Source organism: Pezoporus flaviventris, unplaced genomic scaffold, assembly GCF_033815535.1.
Source record: "Pezoporus flaviventris isolate CSIRO_AGI_PZ_B2104156 unplaced genomic scaffold, CSIRO_AGI_Pfla_v1 ptg000043l, whole genome shotgun sequence".
Taxonomy (NCBI): Eukaryota; Metazoa; Chordata; class Aves; order Psittaciformes; family Psittacidae; genus Pezoporus; species Pezoporus flaviventris.
Window position 1 is genome coordinate 652,601 of NW_026892591.1, and position 24,532 is coordinate 677,132.

Genomic DNA, 24,532 nt, shown 5'->3' on the forward strand with positions numbered 1-24,532 from the left:
GGACACTGCACACTGGAACAAGGTACAACCCACCACTGCAGTTTTCCATTAAACATCAGTGTACCCCTCAGATCACACAATTTGCCTCTTTTCCAGAGAAGAAATTGTATGTTCACCTCTAAAGCACCCAAATTGTTTTGTCAGTCTCCATCCCACCCAAGAGATATCCACAAACGAAACCATTTGCTGCAATGATGTAATAAAACCAGCTCCATGGGAGATATGAGCACATTCAAGGGGGAACAACTGGTTAGCTCAATGGGAAGAGTATTCGTTTTCCTCATGAGACTTCCACTTTAATGCCCTGTTCACAGGGGTTTGGTCCTTTTCTTCACAAATATACATTTTCCCATATGACACCCTTGAAGCACCTCTGTAACACTGGTAAATATTTTATCCTTTCAGTTGTTTCTTTTATTTGTAATCAGCTTCAAGTTCTATGTTACTATGGTGGCTTTTTGGGTGGGGAAGGAAGAAAACGACTTCTCCTTCCTAGAGAAATAAGCAGAGTTATGATATATCTTGACACAAGACATCACCAATAAAGATATCTTTAAATCAAGCCCTGGCATTAACCAGGACATTCCTCGCCATCCATTCCAGCTAACAGCTGCTTATGCCATCACCTGCTGCTGCATTAGGAACTGTATTTGGAACTGTCTTAGTGAGTAACCTGTTCCCCAGTGCTCATGAGGAAAGGAGGGACTTCTGTGCTAAGGAACCCATAGCAACAGTACCCAAAAGCTAAGGCAGGTAAAAAAGAGGTTTTCCCCCAAATATTAACAGCAGTATGAAGTTTAAATGATCACATTTTAACTATACAAGTCACAGCAGGCCATTATTCATAACCACCTTCCTTTGTACAGCCCACAAAGCCCAGGAAGGCCATTAATCCAGCCATGCCTTTTGAACACGAAAGGCTCCAAGTCTCTGACACAAACAGCTCCACACCTAGGCACAGAGCACAACAGAAGGCTCAGGCTGAAGAGGAGTGATCAATATTCAAAGAGATCAGAGCAGCACTTAAGTATTTCTATCTTTTTAAGCTTCTGCCCCTCAAGTGTTTAATTTTTTATACAATGCTGTCGAGGAAAACCACAGGAAGAAACAATCCCTTTTAATCAACCTAATCAAAACACTGCTCTTCAGAGAAAGCTAAGTTTGGAGCAGCTTGGTTAAACCTCAATGGGGAATGACCAGAGAGATTTCCAGTTTCTTACCTGTAAAGAGGGAACGTGTGCTATCCTTTTCGGCATGATGGTGCTGGTGGTCTTTGAAGCCATCCCAGCTAAGGTGCAAGCCTTCAGAGAAAGGGTGGGTGCTTCAGAGTCATTGGAAGGTGTGACACTCCTGCCAGCAGCAGACGTCTTACTACTCACAAGGCCTGTAAGAAACAGAAAAGGTAAAATCCTGCCACTGGGCTTCAAGTAGCCACAAGGAACTTACTATAAAAGGCCCATGCTGCAAGCTGTGCTTTTTTCAAATGGAAGCCTCCAAAGGGATACAAATTGGGCAATTTTGCCACCTTCCAGGCAAGGATGAAGGAACCTTCTGCCAGGAAACGTGCTTCATTTCTGTTTGTTTTGGGGTAACTGAGTCAGCAGAGTTTAAAGAGGTAACCCTGTCAGCTATACTCACTAACTACCCATCACGTCACCTCTGAGTCCTTCCAACTACAAAGGGATACCAATGAGCATTAATTAGTACTTCCCTCCTGTTCGTGCCATCTCTGGAGGCTTAAATGGAAGAGCAAATGAGCAAACGTGCTCCAAGGAAGAAACAGAAATAGAACAGGCTGAAGTGACGGAGGCTGTGTGAGACAGAGGAAGGAACGGGGCTGTATATCTAGTCTGTTGCTTTTCACAGGATGGACTATCTCAGGGTAAAGACTTTCCACTGGCCACTAACAGGACAGAGTCAAGCCATGGCCAATGCTCCACATCTCCTGATAGTTTCATATCTGCTCAGGAGAAACCTAAACAGAAGTCAGTGTCTTTTAGCAGGCGAGAGGACAGGACAGAGATCAGATAACGCTGCTGGCTTACTTTGTTTGGCCGCTGCGGGGAGGGCTACATTTGGCACATGAGCAATCCTCCTCTTTTCTCCTGGCAAGGAAAGAGATGCCTTTTGCACGGCCACAGCCAGCTGTGCTGCCTGCTGCTGAGCCAGCTGGATCCTCTGGTAACACACCTCCTGAGCCGTGGGGGGACGGTACGGCCGGATTACGGGCTTGCTTGGGACCTCAGCCTGCACAGACAGAAAGGTTTGAGAGGCTTCCATTCACCCAACAAAGGTCTCTCTTCCTCAACTCCCCTCCATCAGCAAATACAGGCTTTTGAGAGAAGATCCCAACCATCTTCCAGAACATATGCACTCACCAAAGACCATGACACTAATGATCCGCCCTCTGGCAAGGCCTCCCAGCACGCTGCCATGTTCCTAAATTGGTCAGTGGTATTTGAACTGCTGGCTTAATGGCATGATGGTCCCCACCACTGTGCCTAACCCACTTAGAATCATAGAATCAGCCAGGTTGAAAAAGACCTTGAATCTCATCAAGTCCAACCGTTGCCAGCACTGCCAAGGCCACCACTAATCCATGGCACTAAAAGGGCCTCATCTACCTGGTTTGGGAACATTGCCAGGGACGATGACTTCAGCACTGCTCTGGGCAGCCTGCTCCAATGCCTGAGCACCCTTTGGGGAAGGAATTGTTCCTAATCTCCAGCCTAAACCTCCCCTGGTGCAGCTTGAGGCCATTTCCTCGTGTCCCATCCCTTATTACTTGGGAGAAGGGACCAATCCCACCTCACTATAACTTCCTTTCAGGTTCTGGATGCTGTCCACACTCTCAGGTCCTTGCTGCCTACTGCACTCTCCTGTAGTTTATATTACAATGAAAAACCTACCAACTACTCTGCATTTCCCTTTGCTATGTGACACTTGAGTTTTCCAGTTCGCTCCCTCTCTTTCCCATGCTGAAGAGCCATCTACCCTCACCTTATAGCAGCTCCAAACCTCTTAGCAGCCTTGGTTCGGGGCTCTAAGTTCCTGTAACTGCTCACATATACTTATTGACGGGATTAGAGCATTACATAAACTGAGCTCTGAACTTTCAACAGGCTCTGCCCCTGCCTGCTTCTTGGAGGCATTTCACTGCTGTAGCCATTACCAGCACAAACAAGTCCCACATGCATTTTCTTTGATGTCCAAAATTAGGCTGCAGGAAAGGTGCCAGAAATTATGTCAGCAAAGAGAGAAGTTTTCTAGCAGAAGAGAAGCATCAGTAGTACAAACTTCCCCACACTCCTTAATAACCTTTGAACTGTGAGAAACAGGCCTTTCTTCACAAAATCTCTTCTGAGAAGGGTGCGCTCGCACAGCCCATGCGTAACACGGCGTTTCGGAGACCGCAAATTGAGGGCAAACTGGCACCTCCTGCATTCCTTGTCTCTGATGCTGACACCAGCTTCTGGATACCAAAGTGCATGCAGTCAGCCATTAAAGTGTAATTACAGACTTCTGAGCAGGACAGGACACTCATTTTCTGCCTCACCTTCAATTCCTTTGGCCCACCATTTCCCCCAGCAACTAAACTAGAACTCACCTCCCTCCCCTTCTGCTTTGCTCAGTCCTGGAGCTATAAAACACAAGCACAGGCAGAACAAGCATTCGACTTGGAGCGACACAGCAAAGCAGGAGCCATAACTGTGCGTGTAAAAGCAGCAGCTCAGGTCTTACAGCACCTCCTGAGCAGAGCTGACAGCAGCACCAGGCTGAGGTTATCCAGGGAACACAGGTCCCAGTGCGTGCTCTCACAGCAGCTGCTGCTGCTGAGCACACCAGATCGGCTCTGTTTGCCCATGCAACGGCTGCACTGGGGCTCACATCTTTGGAAAGCATTTTGGGATCAGCTGTCACATTAAGAAAATGTATGGAAAGATTTGCACATGTCTAAAAGGCACCCATTTACAATAAATATTTGAGTTAATGAATTTCCAACCCATTTGCTTCAGCCTCTTATCTCTTCACTTGGGAAGAAAGGGCCCTTATCAAAACACATGAACTGGCTGAAGATATGTAGTTAAATAAAACACACTGTGTTGACCTCAGGGCTTCAAATTATTAAAAGAAACCTTTTCTAGGCAGGGAAGAAAGGGAGAACAATTAATTTGAACTCCCCAGCTCTAATCGGTGCGTAAGTCTCCACTCTTATCCTGCTAGAACATAAAGCTGACTAATCTGTACTCGGCACCTGGAGGGAAACACATTAAACCCTCAGAGAAAACATGAATTAAAATCCCAGTGGGAAAGAAATAAAAGAAATCAGAATGTCTTCCTTGGCTTTTTCTTGTTATTTTTCACCTCTGTATTTTTAAGTATTTTCACAGTTGTGAAAGAAGAGTATCAAACAAGATACTGTTGGTATCTTGGCTGATTCAGAACAGACACAAGGTAATGGTTTGAAACACATGACAAAATTCCTACAGCTATCATTTAGGTCCACAAGACAAAGAAAAGCACCAGCAGACCCAGACTGACCTTGTGTCCAGCTAGTTTTTATTTCAGTGATTGGATGAAGCTATACTAGAGAAAAATGACGCTCTCAGTCCATCTCAATGTGTGGCAAGATGCAGAACCCATTTACTCTTCCATAGTTTACCCTTGGTTTTATGAAAGTTATCACAGTTTTGCTGCTATGTGTAACATGCCTAACCATCCTTTTCAGAAATCAGAAAGGGGAGGGAAGAAAACTGACACAGATGGATTCCAGCACTAACACTACTGCTTGAACCTGGGCTGCATTGTTTGCCAGGGTTGTAACAGGACAGAAAATCCTCACTTTCCAGAATCTAAACTTTTGCTTCTGAAAGTTTCACTTACATTTCCTTGTTTGACAAGGTGAGAGATCCTCCTTTTCTGGCCAGGAAACAAGGTAGTTAAATTGTCTTCTGTCTTTTCTTCATTTCCTTCCTCTTTGGATGGCTGGAATACAAAAGAACAAGCTTCCAAAACTGAGTAGATTTGAAGATCCCTCTCAATGAGGAGATCTCAAAAGTCTCCTTTTGGGTTAACAGAAAGTCCTTGCAGGTGGCAGGTGAGAACATGTGGTCAGCTGCTGAACGACTCAACCAAACCTTGTTTTGAACCCAAGAGCCACCAATGAAGCCAACAAGCAGCAGCAGCACAGTTCTCCCCCCAGCAGTCGCTCCATGAGCTGTGTACTGGAGTAGCACTGGCATGATTCACAACAGTCCCTACCTGCCACCAGAGACTTGAAGAGCTTTCTGCCAGCCACTCACACCTCATCTTTCCAGGCATCTCAAAATCCAGGGGGTTTTGGGTTGTTTTCTGAGAGATCTTGGGAGCTGACTCATGCCTACCCTTGGACAACGTGCTGCCAGAGCAGGTCCTGAAAAAACCTGCTTGTTACCAAACCATGGTGCCCACACTCCATGTTTAGGGAAATGTTTCCCTGCAGTTTTATCCACAGCCCTATCTGCAGAAAGACTGCAGTGACAAAGCCCCAGGTCACATACCTGTATGGCCAGAAACCCAGGAGGAAGTAACAGCCCCTCTCCAAGTAAAGATGCTTCTTGAGCAAACATCTCAGGCTTGCTGGGAGGTGCCCAGAGAAGCTGTGGCTGCCCCATCCCTGGCAGTGCTCAAGGCCAGGTTGGACACAGGGGCTTGGAGCAAGCTGCTCCAGTGGAAGGGGTCCCTGCCCGTGGCAGGGGGTTGGACTTTAAAGGCTGTGGGGACAGACTTTAAAGGCTTTGAATTTGATTCCGCTGTTCATTCATATAAAACACACTTCCTAGAATCATAGAATCAACTGGTTTGGATTAAAGATTTAAGATCATTATTGGTTTAAGATCATCAAGTCCAGCCATTGCCCAGCACTGCCAAGGCCACCACTAACCCATGTCACTGAGGACCTCATCTACACGAATTGGGAACACTTGCGGGGACGGTGACTCCACTACTACCCTGTTCCAATGCCTGACCACCCTCTGGGGAAGGAACTGCTCCTAATCTCCAGCCTAAACCTCCCCTGGTGCAGCCTGAGGCCATTTCCTCTTACCCCATCCCGTGTTACTTGGGAGACCAGGCCCCTCCTGGCTCCATCCTCCTTTCAGGTAGCACTCTGCAAAACTCCAGCTGCTCTCCAGCCAACCCTGCCTTGGGTTTTCCAACACAACCCCTGGCAAAGCTCTGCACAGAGACAACCCTGCCAACCTCTTAGAAATGCAGCAACAAAGCTGAGGGCTGGATGTGGGGATGAGCTCAGACTCCACTAAGGCTGAGCACGTGTCCATCACCACTGAATCACTTCACTCTCTAGGAACTCGGTCTGTTAATTCAGTTACATCCCTAATAAACTCTCTCACCCAGTGATCCTTCCAGGTGGAAAAGTACCATGCTTCCCTCTGGACGAGCATGTTGAGACCAAACAACACTGGCTCCATCTACAAAGTTATTCTATAAACAGTGGAAAAAAACTCCCTACCAACCAGAAATGCAGAGGAAAGCAGGTACCTACTTACAAACACCCACTGCTCATACAAGGACCCCCTCCTCTGCAATGCATGTTCCTCCCTTTCCAAAACAGAAGGAATTATTCAGGGATGGGATGTAAGGTGAAGCACATCGAAGGACACACACGTGGCTGCTGACAGCTCAACGCTGCAGCTCCATTAACTGTCTGCAGTGAGTGGCAGCCCCTGGTTCAGCACTTTCTGAATCCAGCCCATTTGGAAAGCTCTCAATGGATCAGGATTTCCCACTATAGATTAGGTGCCCTTAAACTATTTTTTCACTTCACCTGGGCAATTTGGAGAAACAAAACCAAAAATAAAGCACTCTTTCCTAGCTGGGAATTACAGCAAACACTGAAGAAAGAACAGCTGAATTTTAATCAACTGAAATCAAGTAACACGTAATAGTTCAGAAGAAAATCATTCCACTGACCTGCTTTACATAGTTTCTTCTACTAAAGCTTTTCATAGGAGTAGAAACAAGGACTTTACTTGTCAGCAACACAGACTTCTCTCTGAACGTGTCAGGGCCATGACTGCAACAGAGGGCTCAGCAAAAAGCTTTAACAGTCCAGCTATCCTTTCCAAAAGAGGAGCTCTCCTCCCAGCACTGCAGATCCTCACTTTGGCCTCCCCATACAGAAGGTTGTGAATGGAAAAACGTTGTTCACGTCCCCTTCACTCACCCAGCTGACAAAAGCCTGAAACCAGCACTCATTTCTGATGCTGACTGTAGAATAAAAGTCCACAATCAATCATGCCAGGAGAAACTGCTTATCCACCATGCAGTATCATGGTTCCTCTGCGCTCACCCTGCCCCTCCTTCAGATCAATAATCACAAAATCATGAAATGGATTGGAAGGGACCTTAAAGCTCATCCAGTCCCAACCCCTGCCATGGGCAGGGACCCCTTCCACTGGAGCAGCTTGCTCCAAGCCCCTGTGTCCAACCCGCCCTTGAACACTGCCAGGGATGGGGCAGCCACAGCTTCTCTGGGTACCCTGTGCCAGCACCTCAGCACCCTCACAGGGAAGAGCTTCTGCCCAAGAGCTCAGCTCAGTCTCCCCTCTGGCAGGTTCAAGCCATTCCCCTTGGCCTGTCCCTACATCCCTTGTCCCAAGCCCCTCTCCAGGTTTCCTGCAGCCCCTTCAGGCACTGGAGCTGCTCTCAGGTCTCCCCTTCAGGAGCCTTCTCTTCTCCAGGCTGCCCCAGCCCAGCTCTCTCAGCCTGGCTCCAGAGCAGAGCTGCTCCAGTCCTTGCAGCATCTCCGTGGCCTCCTCTGGACTCACTCCAGCAGCTCCATGTCCCTCTTGTGCTGCTGCCCCAGAGCTGGATCAGGACTGCAGAGGGAGTCCCCCCAGAGCACAGCAGAGGGGAAGAATCCCCTCCCTCAACCTGGTGCTAATACTCTGGGGATGCAGCCCAGCATACAGCTGGCCTTCTGGCTGCAAGCGCACACTGCCAGGTCATGGGGATCTTAAATAATCCCAAAGGGAGTCTTCCTGTGTTTGAAGGGACCTGAACTGGAACACACTGCAAGCCCTGATGGCACCCCAGTAACTCCATTACCTTTTGGATACAGGATAGCTGCAGCTGAAGCCACTCAGTAATTCCTTGGATAGACACACTCATCCTTTGGTCCTCCCTCTCCCTCAGCACGCAGAAAGCACCTGATTTTGTCACCTTGCCTCCTTAAACCTCCCAGGTAATACAGCTGACTTGTACAACATCTACAGTATGCATTTAAAACAGGAAACAGTTTGGAAAGTCTCCAAAGTGTCTAGTGCCAACTAAATTGACTTACCTGCACCAACACATTATTCTGGTTATTCCTATCACTACATTCCTTAAACAACAACAACGCATTGCCCAGATCAGCAAATTTAGCTTTGAAACATCCACAACATATTCTCTGAGGCCTTTCCTCCAACCATCTAGGCTACCATGCTTCTTAGGCCAGATGGAGACAGAAGTAACTGAGAGTTATCCCTACAGCCTTCCACACAAAAGGTAATGGCATTCTTACATTTCACAGCAGCTTTTAATCCAGCATGTAAATTCAAGTGCAAACTCTTCAGAGAACTCAGTCATGACAAGGGTGAGATTCTTCCAACAGATGCCCTCTTCAGCTACTTATGATAAGCAACAGCACTGAACTAAACCAGAATCCTTTCACATTCAGAGGTGAGAACCAAGCAACCCAAACCAGCATTACCTGTTTCCCCAGCCTTCCCTTGTCTTCAGTTTTCACATCTGTAGATTCATTAAAAATCCTGAGACACTCTTCCATTGGATCTGATTCAAAGTCCAAGTCTTTCTCCAGGATGGAATAATCAATGTCATCAGATGTTGAGGAAGATGATGACGACTTCGACAACTTAGAGCGCTTCACTTTCTTTGTCCCTTCGTTTTCACTCTCTGAGTCTGAACCACAGTCACCACCATCCGAGTCCGAGCTCACGTCAAGTAACTTGGATGGCAAAGGCCAGCCTTTGTCATCATCATCTCCACTCTCATCACCAAACAAATCAACATGACTCAAACTCTGCTGCTTCTGACCCTTCTTTGGATCTCCTTTTTCTACAGAACTGACCTTTTCTTTCTTTCGCTCCAGTGCCGGAGCCTTGGTCCCTTTCTCTTTGTTTTTATGACTGGAGGTTTCTTTACCATTTTTCGCATCAGCTGTTTTCAGCTTGGAGTCTTTCTTGCTGCTCCCCAGCTTCTCCGTGCTAGAGCCTTTGCTGACACCTTCACTCTTGCTTTTCCCTGAACTACTGCTGCCCAACTTGGATTTTTCTTTCTTAAGTCCATCTGCTTTCTCCAACTTGTGTTTTTCAGGTTTCTTTAAACTCCCATCAGTTTTCCCTTTGACACTTTTCTCTTTGCAGTTTTTCTCCTCATTCTTGGGTTTTAATTTTTCTTCTTTTTTGAGCACTTTGTCTTTTTCTGTACTTTTACTTTTCTCCTTCTTACCAAACTCATTTAGCCCAGGTGTTTTACTAACATCTGATTTCTTCCTTTTCGTTTTGTCTTTTGAGTCTTTGTTTTTATGCTCAATCTCCTGGCCGTTCTTACCAGCACACAATTTCCCTGCTTTTGCACTCTTGTCTGATGAGTTTTTAGCAAGGTTTTTCTGTGAACTTGGATGGTCTTCCATGCCATACTGCACTGCTGTTTCTTTGCTATCCTGGGAAACAAAGTCATCCACCTTGGTGCTCTGCTCTTTGTGGGATAACCCATCGCTTGACTCGCTTTCAGAACCAGCTTTTGACTGGGAACTAACAGAGGTTCCCTTATATTCCACATCAGCCTCATCCTCAGAGGAAGAGAACCTGGCACACACTTCATCATCATCATCAAGTTCTTCACAGAGCCTCTTTCGTGAAGGAGAGTAAGACTCCTCATAACTGGGCACTCTACCCCTTTTGGACCCCTTTGGCTCCTTTGTCGTAGCTTTGCTCAGAAGCCTCGCTGAGTAATTCGAAAGTGGGTCATATTCCAAGTCTGTAGAAGGCTTCGAGTCATCAATCACATATTTACTGTTAGTGACAGTGCTACTGTATTTTTTATTCTGTATTACAGCCTTGGGAACATATTCCAGTGAGCTCCCTTTAGATCGGGAAGCATCAAAAGTGTATTTACTTGACCGGCTAGCAGCAGCCAGAGGAGTAGGGTTGTAGTCCGAGTTATTATTAAAGTTGTAGCTAACTGGATTATACTCTAAGGAGGTAAAGGAATCATTCTGCGTCCCACCAGCTGACACAGGTGTATTTGAAATGAGCGAGGAGGCCTCTGAAGCACTCAACTCCTTTGTCGTTTCTAGCAGCTCCTCATACTTCTTCTGCTCTCTCTCCACTTCGTTTTTGACTGCCTCAATGGCTTTGTTGACCAGCTCCAGCTCCAGAATACCGGGTGTCACATCTGTCATGTCAGCCAGAGCGCCATCCTCCACCTCCAGCGAGGGCCGGGGCAGCTCGGGGTTGTAGGGATCATAGCCTCGCTCTACGAAAGAGAAAGAAAACAGAAGTTAATGCCAACAACTGAGGTACATTTTTCTCTGGAGTAAAATTCTTTAAAAAGTTATTTTTTAAGGTCTGCTCTCATCAAAACCCAGTACTGAAAGACACCACCAAAAGCCACGCTCTCAGCACCACAAAGCAAATGTTTGATACCTAAAGCCACAGTGATGTTCTCTGCTCAGCAGCAGGCGTGTGGCTAGACTGGATTTTACAAACTACTCCCAGGTCTTAAGGGCTAAAGATCTATTAACAAAGTGCTTTTATTACTCATGGAAAAGCTCCATTAAATTAAATATTCTTCAGGGCACCAATGAATAATCTTTGTATTAGGACCAAGAGGAGCGGAGTAGGAGCAGAATTATCTGCTTAATTCAGTGAAGCGACCGAGGGAGGAAAGAGGATTCCAGTGTGAAAACTGTGGATTAGGTTCTCACTTACTGATGCCAATGCCTAAAGCCCACTGAAAGCTTTCAATACTCCCCAAAGCTCAGGATTTCTCACGGCAGCTGCAGGAAAACCACTCTTATCTGACAAACTCAGTGCTGCTAGTAAGAAAAACACTACAGGTGCAAAGGCAACACGACTCAACCACACAGAACAACCCCCAAAATGGGAAAATGAAACACCCAGAACATTTCTCTTTTCTGACGTTTGTCTTTGCAGACAAGTCCCTTTGGTGGCCTGTCTTACACGGGCAGTTCTAGGACTATGAACAGAGGATACACTTTGACCATGCTGCACAGCTCTACAGGAGCTGTTCTGGTGAGTGCTGGACCACCCTACAGAACTATGTGGAAATGGCAAAGCAACCTGTCCATGGGACAGCTTCCAACTGGAGAGTCCATCAGAGCTCATCTTGAAAAGGGCATGCAAGCAGTTGTCACAAGCACAAACACACTCAATTCGCTGCCACGATATCCCAAACTCTCCCACCTTCCCAACTCCTGGTGAAAAGGAAAGGGAAGAGGATGTCACTTGCGCACGTGTAGTGACACAGAATAGGCAGGAAAGTACTTCCACCTTGAAATATTAGATTAGTAACATAGGAACTCAGCATTTAGGAAGCCAAGAGAAGTGACAGGTGAGTTAATAGCTGCTCTTTGATTTGGAACAGATTTCAATCCTTGTTTTATCATAGTGTCTCTGGATGCTGCTGTGCCAGAGGGACTTCTTGTTCTTTGCTAGGCCAGTAGTAGCAAAACTGGCTTTCCGGCTTGAGTATGCAGAAGAACAAGACAATAAGCAGAGAGATGAAAGACAGGAAAAAACCCAGCCTGCCAGGTCAAAGAAGGATGACAGAATTCTTGTTCACAGCCAGAAACAAAGTGTTTACAGGGGCTGTTTCTACCACTCTCACAAGACTGAGCTTTCACTTGGATTGGGGGCTTTTTTAAGAGGATCCGTGACTGCACAGCTCCCTTGGTAATAAGAAAAGAACCCATCTCACAGTTGGCAGAGCCAGCCTCCAAGGAAGCAGAGTAATAAAAGACTGGATTAAAATAAAGGCAACAGCTTCATAAAATACTTTTTAACCCCTTGGGTTTGCAAAGATTTTTTGCCAAACCAATTAGCTGCTGACTGAGCAGGGACCCCACGCAATCGCAGCTTGATGGCACCAGCTTCCAAAGGACAGCCTGAGCTGTGCCCAGGACCAGGAACGTGGGGAAAAAGGAACAAGGGGATGTATTTCTATAACTCCCCCCCCCCCCCCCCCTTACAAAGTGATTTACAACCAAGCCACAAAGAGCATTTTCAAAACTAGTGTCTGCTCATCCCCATTACAGCCAGCACAGCTGACACATGGCAGAAGGTGGCAGACCAGAGCACCTCAGTGCATGGTGAACACCAGACAGGTTGATATCCAGAGCCCACTTAGAAAAAGAAACCATGAAGAAATGCAAGTAACAAGGGAAAAAAGCCTAGATGCAAACAGCAGCACCATCAAGGCTAGTGTATGTAAATAGATTATTGGAACAATTAGGTGTAAATATTAGCCTAAGAGTTGATAAAGAACAGTCCTCCATACCCACCACTTCATTCCTTACCCCTTTGTGGCACATAACTCCATAGTGGTAGAGAAGCCAGTGCAGTGAAGACTGGAGGAGTCAGCTATTACCCTCTAACTCAAGATGGAGACCTAAAATTTAGGACAAGCATTGTTAAGGGAAGAGCTGAAAGCCTGGAACTGTGTGCAGAGACAAGTATATAGGTGGCCTGTAAAGAAACAGAGGCAAGAGTGTGGATCTAAAGACTTGCAAAATAAAAAGCCAAACACTCCCACACTAAAACTAACCAGAAAAAAACAACCCAAACTACATAAAAGACATCTTGTCCACATAGAAAAGCAAACTATTTTAAATCTATCAGGATACAGAGAAAATAGTGATAACCTAAGCACAGACCTGGAGAAAATAGAGATAACCTCAGCACAGACCTGGCGTCTGATGCTCTGCAGTTCATCTGTAGTAGAAAACTAATTGCACATTTCCTTTCAATGGAATGACCAGATGTAAAACTGCATTAGAATCTCTGAGAATGCCAGAAGGCTTTGAGACACTGGCATGAAAGAAAGAGCTCTTTTGTAGGCGTGTAGAGGCCTGATGGATTACCCACCACCGCTGATCAAAGGCTACCTTTCCCATGAAAGCCACTTGTGTAAGTGGGCTCCACGGTACTCATCAGGGCTGTCACCTTTGGCCATGATACATTTACAGGTAATGTAATGGAAACACAACCAGAAAGGGGTTTTATTTAAATATACACACACATATACATGGAGAGCCATAGACATGCAAGTCTCCAAAGCCAGAGAAATCAAATACGCTGTCTGAAATCAGGCCACCTTTTCTAATGCCTAATTGTACTCCCAGGAAGCTATGAGAGGAAATGAAAGGAAAGGATCTCTAGGTAACCAAACCCAGTGCTACACAGGCAGGGACACAGCTACACCCCACACCCCTTCTTAAAACCTAGATACAAGAGTCAAAAAAGCTTCAGCTTCTGCATTTATTCCTCTCCATTTCAAACACTACTACAAATACCCATGGTGTAAAGAAAGCTATTCTGATAGACACAGTGTCTGCAGTACTTCTGCTGAAGCAAAAAGAGAGGCACCTTGTAGTGAAATAACTTTGGGGATGGATGTAAAATTGAGCCTGTGCTGTCCTTTGAGAATCACAAGAGAAGACTTGAGATGACAACTCCTTATAGGATTGCGAACGAAACTGCTATCAGGACACTTTAAAATACAAACAATTTTAATATATTAATGTACCTCAGACATATGGAATAGTCCTTCTGAGACACAAAAAAGGTGAAGTTAACATCAACACTACACAGAACAAGTGATTAATAATTTACAAAGAACTACACTGAACAATTTATTTCACCTAGAACTACTTTAGAATACACCAAAATGAACTGCACTCAAATCAGCCATTTCAGCCCAAAGTACAGAGAATCATAAATCAAGATTCTTCCAAAAATTAAGACTGATTGGGGTTTTTTTCCTGGTTACAGTCCTGTTGGTTCTGGAAAATGAGGCCTCAGTTCCGAGGTGGAGCTGTTTTATTACAGCTTCTACAAGCTGACAACTCCTGGCTGTACACTGGTCCTTCGAGTTTGAGCAACAGGGAAAGGCAGTAAACAAAGGCTGACATCAAAGGAATAATGGCAGTCCAAGGTCACCTGTTTGATGTTCAAACTTACTTCACAGTGAATCATTCTGGAGAAAAAGATGTCCTTTTGTTTTCTCCAAGCACCCTACCAGAACACATATTTCAGATGCTTTAAATACAGAAAAGCCTGAACGTGTGACGGGTACTGGTTGCAGGTTCTGGAAGAGGAGCCAAGCAATTGCATGGAGGCCGTGCATGACAACTACCTTGCTTCCAGATGTAACAGAGGTGCTAAGGAGCAGTGGCTGCTGCTAAACAAAAGGGAAGCAAACATGAGATACTCTCACACTTACAACAATGAGGATCTCGGAACAGGAGGGTTTGCTGGCCACACAGCAGCGGCACCAGCACAAGCCAAAGGACAGGGAACATTTCAAGCCCTGTCATCACTGAAGCCACTCATTCTCCTGGGTCACCTGGAGCTGGCAACAAAAGATCCATTCACTGGGAGAAGGGGAAGGTGAAAGCTGTTGGGAGACCTCTTTGGAGAAAAGAAGAGCATTTTTACCTTAACGTCACCAGAGCAGCTCTGTTAGCTTAACAGCCTGCCTGTGTTTGCAGTGCCAGCACTCAGCAAATGGACCTTTGTGATTACAGAAAAATTAGCATTGGAAAATTATTTTAAGCTTTTTATTTAATGCACTGCAGAAGAGACGGCGGCTTCAAGAACAAAACGTTTCAGACAGGCTTCACCAGGAGGCTGAGTTCTGCTGCTTGCCAGAAGGAAAGAGCACAAAAGGAACAGCAGCTCTGGGTACACAGCTCATCTGCGAGCACCCAAAGCAAGTTTCCAACAAATCATTTCACAATAAGATCCAACCACCTGGAAATAATTCACACTGAGATTTAAAACAGTACTTTTCAAATAACCATCCAGAGTAAATGGGTTAGGAGGGCAGGTAAGAGGAGCTGAGAGAAATGCTTCACCTTTAAATAGAACACTAGTCCTAATGATTTATATATATTTTTTTTTGCTCCTTTTTCCTCTTTTAAATAGTAAATCTCATTATGAAAAAAATCAGTATAAAAAGCATCGATAACCTTGTACTGCTCTAAGAACATGAGGGAAGCAAGGTTTGAGAGGTATTACAGCCACTCTAGTCCAAGCTGGCCTCTCCTGATGCTCCCACTATCCATTTCACAGAACCCCAGCCCGGTTTGAGTTGATGGGACCTTAAAGCTCCTCCAGCTCCAACCCCTGCCACGGGCAGGGACCCCTTCCACTGGAGCAGCTTGCTCCAAGCCCCTGTGTCCAACCTGCCCTTGAACACTGCCAGGGATGGGGCAGCCACAGCTTCTCTGGGCACCCTGTGCCAGCGCCTCAGCACCCTCACAGGGAAGAGCTTCTGCCTAAGAGCTCATCTCAGTCTCTCCTCTGGCAGGTTCAAGCCATTCCCCTTGGCCTGTCCCTACAGGCCCTTGGCCAAAGCTCTTCTCCAGGTTTCCTGGAGCCCCTTTAGGCACTGGAGCTGCTCTAAGGTCTCCCCTTAAGGACCCTTCCCTTCTACAGGCTGAAGAAGCCCAACTTCTGTTACTCCATAAGAGGTATCTGATGCCACAGCAACAAAGTACATCGTGAACCAACACAATCATTTCTTCAGTGGAAAAAAAGAAGCGAATATGAGAAAAGAAAGTCTTATATTAGCAAGGCTGAAAAAGGTTTGAACAGTCATCCATCACACTGTGGTATTTTTAAACCTGCTGCGACAAAGCCTGCTTTAGGTCAGGGTCTGGTTTCACCAGGTGTTGTTGGCCAATGTAAGCTCTCGGTGCCACCAAAGGGCTGTCTCTGTGGGCTGGAAGGGTTGACCAGGGGGTTCTCCAGCTAGTGCCACAACCAGCACAGGGAGGAGTGGGTCACACCGAGGGACAAGAGCAGCCAGACACCATCCTTGTATGAGCCATGAGCTATTAGCTCAGCTCAGCCTCCCAGGACTGCTGACACACTGCAGTCAGAGAGGAGACACGGACCTGCATGAGTGCTTCAATCCAGCTCCAGCATGGGCCATGTTTCTCCTGAGCAGGCAGCACTATCATGGAACAACTCAGGTAGGAGAACGTTAAGGCACACCCCTCAAAGCAGCTCAGACAGCAACACCTCCCATTTTAGTCCGGAATACACAACTTTGTCCATTTTTGTCTCTGCCACAGCAGAAGAGACATCTAAAAGGCCCTCAAGCTACTGAACATGGTGGCTTCACCCTCTCGATAGCCTCACAGATAGTCCTGGAGGACAGCTGGGACCACCATGGCTCCACACAGCAACATCAGTTAAGTATGAGGCTGCAGAAGCCAGAACACGATGGTCAGGCCCATGCAAAAGCCATCATTTACATTCCTGCATGGCCACAGTGATGGATGGTCCCACCCGCCCTGGTGCTAACACAACAGTGGGAGGCAAAGAACATCAGAGGCAAGTCACAAGTGGTGTCTCACCATTTTAATCTGGATACTCAATGTTTGGATTCTTTGGAGATTTTTCCACTCCCTCTCTCATTTTACCTTTAAAGTTATTCCTCAATATATAAGAAAAGTTGAAATTCTGTTGGGGAAAAAAAAAAAAAACATAACAAGGGGTTTATTTTTTGTGTTTCTGGGAAAAAGGTCAGGGAAATATTTCCCTATCTCCAGTAAAACTAAGGATTTACTCCAAGACTTAGTTACCAGAGCAAGTCATCCTTGCAAAGAAGCAGAAGGAAAAGAAAAAGAAAAGAAGTATTTCAAGTATCCTGCTGTCTTCTTTTCCCTCTGTTCAGCTCCACCTTAAGAACTTCCTTTGCCCAGCATGGTCACAAGCAGCAACACTTCACCTCACCCACCAGTCCCTTCATTTCAGCCGCCTTCTGGCTCGCTCAAGATAAGTTATCAACACCTGACTTTTTTCTTTCATTATTTTGGGTGAAGAATTCCCATTTAAGTTTAAAAAAAAAACCCAAAACTACAGGATTTCAACGCAGTCAAAGTAGGCACTTTTAAAAACAATACTCAAAACTAAAGAAAAGCACTTTTCAAGTCCTATTCCATTTAAGAAACTTCAGCTGAGACTTACGAAGGGCTAGAACCAAAACTTACACAGCTTTTAAAACTTGTCCAGCTTTAGTTAATTCAAAAGCTGGAATTCCACAACTCCTTTACAACTCAGCCACCTGCAGCTCCGGACCCTTGAGCAGCAAACCCAACACACTGCCTGCTCCTCAGCGCAGATCTTCTCTTTCATAAAGAGGCCGTATATCCCACAGGGCAATGAAAATCCTGGTGCAACAAAACCCTCTCAAAGCAGAGCTGAGTTTTTTGCATCCTCCCTCTACTTCAGAGGCAGATGGAAGCCTGAGGAACCAAGGTCTCACATTAAATGAATGGCTAACACGTGAAAACCTCTCTGAAGAAGGCCCTTCTCTTGCAGTTGCTTCTTCACGTCCTGCAACCCACACAAAAAACACCAGTTCACTCCACAGTTAAGTCAAAAACTTCAAAGAATTACCTGAGCTCCCCGTGGTTAATAAATACTGCAGATATTTGTTCATGCTGTACTTGAGGCTTTTAATACCTGCTTGGTGCTGCTAAGACACTCCAGCAAAGGCTTCTGGCACAACCCCGCTGACCATGTGCTGACAAAGCACTCTCTGCGCTGCGGAGATAATTAGGGCAGGACTTCCCAAGCCAAAGTCCCGCCTTCACCCTCATTTACTCCCAAATGGGACTGGGTTTTACTCGAGTGTCTGTAGGGGTTTTGGACTGTTTGCTTCTTTCGCAGCACTACCATCAGCTTGGGGGATCTTTTGATCTCACTTTCCCAACCGTACGCTTTGATTTGGACTTGATTTGAGCAACACGAGCTGGCACACGCAATGGTCTTCCCAAAGAACGATCCCCAGGGTCATGCTGTGAGATCTCATTGAGCCCACAAAGCAACACACTTCCCAGCCAGAGCCCAACATTATCCCACTTCTCCAGCCCCACATTCCGTGCTCAGTCCCAGCAGGGAAGGAAGCTGCAGGGGAGGGAGATGACCTGACCTGGCCCTGCCTGTTAGTGCCTGCCTCTGCCTGCCTGCACCCAGCGCTGCTGCCTTGCTGGTACCGGGTGAGCTGCCACACTGGGCTGGCACCTCTCATCCGCCTCACCCAGCACTGGGAACGTGGTTTGGCAAACCCTGGACCAATGAGTTGTGATTTCCACTTCCTCAGCGCTAACACAGCCCTGCAGTGCTCGATTAGGGGAGGAAAGGAGGGCTACAAAGATGACCAAGAGGCTGAAGCAGCTCTGCTCTGGAGCCAGGCTGAGAGAGCTGGGCTGGGGCAGCCTGGAGAAGAGAAGGCTCCTGAAGGGGAGACCTTAGAGCAGCTCCAGTGCCTGAAGGGGCTGCAGGGAACCTGGAGAGGGGCTTGGGACAAGGGATGTAGGGACAGGCCAAGGGGAATGGCTTGAACCTGCCAGAGGGGAGACTGAGATGAGCTCTTAGGCAGAAGCTCTTCCCTGGGAGGGTGCTGAGGCGCTGGCACAGGGTGCCCAGAGAAGCTGTGGCTGCCCCATCCCTGGCAGTGTTCAAGGCCGGGTTGGACACAGGGGCTTGGAGCAAGCTGCTCCAGTGGAAGGGGTCCCTGCCCATGGCAGGGCTTGGAGCTGGAGGAGCTTTAAGGTCCCTTTCAACCCAAACCGGGCTGGGATTCAACAATTCTATGAAAAATCAGAGGAAGTGTTTAAAGGTCAGGTAAGATATTCCACACTGGAGAGAGAAATCCCATCAGAGGAGACAAAGGGCTCCTGTGGCAGGCAGAGAGCAGGCAGCTCACACACACATTCAAAACTGCAGCACCTCCAACACCAAGGCAGGTCACTGCACCTTTAGCCTTCAAAATCCTCCCGGCTTGACACAGATTTGCTCCCACCTCCTGCTTTTCACACGTCTGTAACCGGAGCAAGGAAGAGCCACACACAAGCTCAGGACCAAGTCTCCCCACCTGCAGAAAGACCAGAACTTGGCAGTGCCCCATCAGCCCACACTGAAATCCCAACACAGAGAGCAGCTGCAGCTGAGCACCCACAGGAAACCTGCCACCACTGACAGGGTACGTGACCAGAAATCCCCAACCACTGGGAAGCCACCATGCTGATGGCCATGAGGAGGCATGGCTCGACCTTACCATCACATGGGGTTTCTGTTCTTCATTTCAGAACTCAGTAAGGAAAAAAACATCCACTGGTGACATTTTGGTCATTTCTGGCCTAAAAAAAAACAACTGGGGGGTGGGGAAGCAGTATGAGCAATGCCCCCACATGCTACAGCACCCAACGCTCACCACCCCATTTCCTCTCCCATAATGAAGGCAGTTAAGAAATTTCCATCTCATTCCATTTCCCTGTGGCAAATACAACAATAAAAGCTCTTTCCTACAAGAAGCTCAAGAAGGAAAATGCATCTGTAAAGGCTTTCTTTCTCCTCCTTTCTACACACGGTGTGAACCTGCACTGAAATACAAGTAATGTAAAGGCAATCTTAGACAAAGCAGAGAGGCTGCTCCCACCAAACATGGCAGAGTTTAATGTGCAGCCCCTCAGTAATGTGCTGTATTGGGAACCTGACCAGTGAAGAAGACAACAGCCTTGATCCCGTGGTGCCACATGGGCTGAGAAGGATTAAATCTGGGGGTTCGCATTTACAGAGCCTCTTTAGGTTTTACCAAATATTATTTGGAACAGCATTTTAGGTACACATCACAGCTATCCCACGTGGTTGCTTTTCGAATGAAGGCTCTGAAGAAGGGAGAAGCAAAGTGTCTTCCTACACCAGCGACAGGATCAGCAGGGTTAAAGCTGGGGAGATAAGCCTAAGGATTTCTCTGCAACCGACCTGGGCCAACAGGAGCCAGTGTTACAGCAGCTTAACTTGTGGGCTGGGGAGTGCAAATCACAGGGTACCAAACCAACCCATCCAGACACCTTTCAAAGATGCCATCAGCAAAGCCTTGCCCACCCAAATACAAAATCCACACAGCAAGAAAACTGCTCCACCACCTCTGACCATACCAGAAAAATGCCCAGACTGCCAAGACACACCAGTCTTAAGTATTTCGAGCTGGGTGCTCAAAGCTTTGCTCATGCTGACACAAGGATCAGAGCAGACAAAGAGGAACTTGGACCTCTCGACCTGGATGCAGCTTTTGGCTCCGGACTGAAAAAAACATCCACCTCCTATGCATCTCCTGACAGCTACCATCAAACCAAAGAGCTGGTTTCCTTAAGATATTTATGAGGAGACGTATTACAATTCTTTTATGTCTTTCAGCATACTCAGGACCTAGACTTTAAAGAGAGCCCTATTTTTCTCCTCTACAGCTCTTGAAGAGATGCTTTTAGGACTGAAGGCAGTTCTTCCCTCCTACTTACACAGCATGCTTTCAAAGCACTTCACACACATTCAATAATCTTTTCATCCTGCTCTGAAGCAGGTGGGGTTTAGTCATTTTGTAGCTGGAAAAAGCACTTCAGCCAAGTCAGGATGAGAATCTGCGACCGCCAGATTCCCAGTCCTCCCCAGGCTCACACCCCACTTCCCAGCCCACCAACACTGCTGTGGAGATAGGGATGCATGCTGCCATCCCAGCACCTTCCTCAGCTTTCAGCCAGCCCTGGATTTCCACAAGCCTCCAGGTAGCCCCAGTCTTTTACCATGCAGGCAGATACCTGCAGTAAAGACAAGGGAACAGATTTCCAGTATCATATATTCCAGAACTCAGAAATGTGCCCTAGCCCATTGGCTCCCTCCTCACCTGACAAGTTTGTATTTACTGAGCTGCTTTCAGAGGGGAAGAAAAGGGAATGCTGCAATATGCGAACTGCAGCAGACAGGGGGGAACTCAGGCCTCCTGCTGCTGCTGATCTAACATGGCATGAAGGCCTCTTCACCATTATCTTCCAGTAGCTGGGACCGTAAGAGCACTGTATGAAAAATAAGGATCATCTATTATGAACAACTGAACAGACCACTCCAGCAAGTCTGGATTGAGGGGTGGGGGGGAACAAAGAAAAGGGGAACAGTGCTATGTCCCAATTAATTCCTCTTTTCACCTCCTCTCTGCTCCATCTGGCATGCATCCACAGCCTCCTCCCACCACAGCCTGGCAAGGCCAGCTCCACTCCTCAGCTTTCAAAAGCTATTTTCAAGGCTACAGAAGATCTACTAAGAGTTTTGGGGTTACTGACAGTGCTACAGTGATCCTTAAACATCAAAGCCAGCATCAGTCTCAAATCAATATGCTTAGAAGGCTGGTTCTTTAGATGTTATCCTTTTTTCTAAGCACTGTACCAGAAAACTATAACTCTTGGTGTAGATACCCACCTGCTTTGGCAAAAAAAGTTATGTTTTCAAAGCTTATTTCTTGAGTGACACGTTTAAATAGGTCAAATATGCCCAAGTGCACTGTTATAAGGCTACTTTAAAACAAGACAGGCTTCCGTTGGCTGAGAACCTGCTCTCAAGAAGATGGTTGCCTGACTGCCAGCTAAACTACTACACCCTCTAGTGTAAATCTTAAATACATCCTTCCAGGCTAGATGAGCTTCAGAGAGAGGAAAAGACAGGAGCTCTCCGACCTGAACCCTTCAGATGAAGCTAAGCCATAGCACTGCTTACAAAATAACTGCCAAAGCCTCTTCTGCTCCTATAGAAACCAGGCCCCTTTCGCAAGGCCAGCAGAGTCCTTTCTAAAAGGCAGCACTCTGCAGCAGCTTCCATTTCTCAATCGAAACCAACATAGCAAAAATGGCTCAAATCCGACACTGAGCAGAGGCAGAACTTACGGATCCCTGTTTATGACAGCTGTGTCATACATTAGAGGCCAAGAGCTTGGGAAAGGGGGCGGGAAGAGGCACGGAGCCGGTGGTGGGATGTGGGAGGCAGCAGGCTGGAAGTTAAGCTTTATGATCCTGTTCTTTCACAAGTGGCAGACATTTCTACCCAGGAAAACTAAGCCACGCTCTAGCTTTTGTTTTTCAAAAGCCAGAGCTTCTCCTAGAGCCCTAACACCACAATTAAACCCCTCTCACTCCCCAGAACACCAGCTCTCCTGAGGCACCAGCATCCAAGCCAGGCCTAACAAGACATTGAGATGGTTTCTTTCTTGCCATTCACACTCAACTCTTGCATTAACACTTTTCAGATGGTATTAGAAGCTGCACACACTTTCCAGGTGCACCAGGAGGTTTTACTGAAGACCAACCTTCACTTCCCCGTTTCGAAAACCAAAACCAGCACCCGTTCTTATTTAGTACAGCAGCATCTGTTTCAGACCCAAATGAGCAAGTCTGATTCCAAAACTGACTCGTTACAGGTCTTTAAAGGGAAATAGGAACAGTAAACCGAAAGAGGACTGCATCAAGCACCTACAGAACCATCCTGAAGGGTCACAGGGACCTTTTCAAATGCAAAAGAACACTGAAAGAGGCGAAATATTTTGTCTTTCTAACAGGACATCGGTCTGCCTGTGACAGGTCTGTGTAAGATTCCTTTATTTTCAACTAAACCACAGTCGTGGTAAGTTGACCTGGTAACCAGGAGCCACAAAGAATTAATGGTCTTCCAAACTTCTGGATAACCTGAAGTTAGGCAAACACAATAAAAAACCCCGTAACTTGTGCTTTATTTTGACAACTTCCGCTTCAGGTTGTTAAGAGAACATGCACACCAGCAAGAACACCTGCTGAAATAACAAAGTGTTAACAAAAAGAAAGCAAGCAGCATTCTTTTAGGGAGAGGAATAAAAGCTTTTCTCTCCAAATAAAATAAAGAGCTCAGCAAATAATGTAAGTAAAACAACAAGAGCTGCTGCAAGAACTGAGGAGAATAGCTCAGTAGCTCTTTGGTAGACAAGCTTCGAGAAGCCTCGCAGCACTCCATGCCTTACTCCAGTTCTCACGAGGGGCTCCAGCTCACCACAGCCCCCCAGGGCAACCCATCAGGACTGGGCTAGAAAACCCATCTCCTCCAGGTCCCCAAATCCATGCACCTCCTGCAGGGATGTGACAGCACAGTTATTGTCAGCAGTGGTTTGCAAGGCACAATGACACCTCATTGCCACGTGAGCCAGGTTGCCCGGAGGGACAAAGAAAGGGACCAGAAGAGAGCTGTCCTCCTGCAGCCTCCATCAGGCTGTCCTCAGGCAAGCAGGTACTTTGTAAAGCTGCTCATCACCTCCCCTGTGTCAGATAGCAACTGCAGGATGCCACCGATGATGAGGCGCGGGAGGCACCCGCCTCTCTCACACCCAAAGGGGCAAAAAAGCCCCTTCAGACCCTCCTCCAGATGCAACAAGAGGTGACAAGCAAGGGCCCAGAGCGCGGGCAGGGCTGAGCACAGGCAAACACAAGAGCTCAGGGGCAAGGGGGACGCACCTGGGTGATGGGGATACACCGCACTCGAGAGGGGCTTGAGGGGGAAACACGAGAGCCCCGCGGCCAGGTGGGATTTAGAGGACTCAGAGGCAGATTCAGGCCCTGGAGGGCGGGCGGGCGTGAGGAGGAGGAAGGACACGGTCCTGCCCTTGCCAGGGGAGAACACGCTCCTGCTGCGGGGTAGGGACTGGGTGGGGAGCGGCGCAGGGCCGGGACCAACCCCAGTCCGAGCAGGGAGAACGACAAACGGAGGGGAAGGAGGTACCGCGGCCCAGGGAGCCGGGCCGGGCCGGGGCCGTACCTGCGCCGTGACCGACTGCGAGCCCCGAGACGGGGCCACCGGAGGCTCCGCACCGCGCCGCCGCCGCCGCCACCGGGGGGTGCCGGAAGTGGCAGTAGGGCCGGCGGCAAGGTGGGCCCCCGCCCGGCCCCCCGGCGTTGAGGAACGGGCAGTCGATGCCGCGGAAGTAGCCGGTGGATCTCAACATCCCGCCGGCTGCGGGGCGGGGCGCGGGGCCGGGGATGGAGGAGGAGCGGGCGGCGACAACGCGCTCCCGCCTCACACCGCCGGTACCGGCCCCGCCGCCATCTTGGAACTGCCAGGCCCAGCAGCGAGGCCCCCGCGACGCCGCTGCCCGCACAGGGCTGCCCGCAGCGCGCCTGAGCGCGGCGAGGGGCGGGGCCACGGGGCAGGGCGGGGCGAGGGGAAGCGGCGGGAGCCTGAGGGGATAATGGCGGCCGCGGGGCGGCGGAGGCGCTGAGGGGATGCGGAGGGAGGTTGGGTCGCGTGTGGGGCGGCCAATGGCAACCTCATGGAGCTGGGTAAAGCCGAGTGCGAGGTCCTGCAGCTGGGTCGGGGCAAACCCAGGCACAGCTGCAGGTTGGGAGGGGAAGAGATTCAGAGCA

The 24,532-nt window shown here is 47.8% G+C and overlaps 1 protein-coding gene across 4 annotated transcripts in view; it reads right to left on the bottom strand.

Annotated features, from left to right (window-relative positions):
• Nucleotides 1–24,245, bottom strand: part of REXO1 (RNA exonuclease 1 homolog) — a 38,935-nt gene extending 14,690 nt beyond the window's left edge. Inside the window, exons 1-5 of one of the 4 annotated variants that reach the window (XM_061466732.1) lie at nucleotides 23,928–24,245; nucleotides 8,756–10,542; nucleotides 4,885–4,986; nucleotides 2,046–2,247; nucleotides 1,221–1,384 (exon numbers count right to left, since the gene is read on the bottom strand). In XM_061466732.1, coding sequence (XP_061322716.1) covers nucleotides 1,221–1,384; nucleotides 2,046–2,247; nucleotides 4,885–4,986; nucleotides 8,756–10,542; nucleotides 23,928–24,114 — 2,442 coding nt within the window. In that variant the 5' untranslated portion in view covers nucleotides 24,115–24,245. Of the gene's footprint in view, nucleotides 1–1,220; nucleotides 1,385–2,045; nucleotides 2,248–4,884; nucleotides 4,987–8,755; nucleotides 10,543–12,604; nucleotides 12,697–14,529; nucleotides 14,718–17,717; nucleotides 17,931–23,927 lie in introns of those variants that run through there. The other 3 variants (XM_061466733.1, XM_061466734.1, XM_061466735.1) reach the window with 3 other exon arrangements.
• Nucleotides 24,246–24,532: the final 287 nt, after the last annotated feature.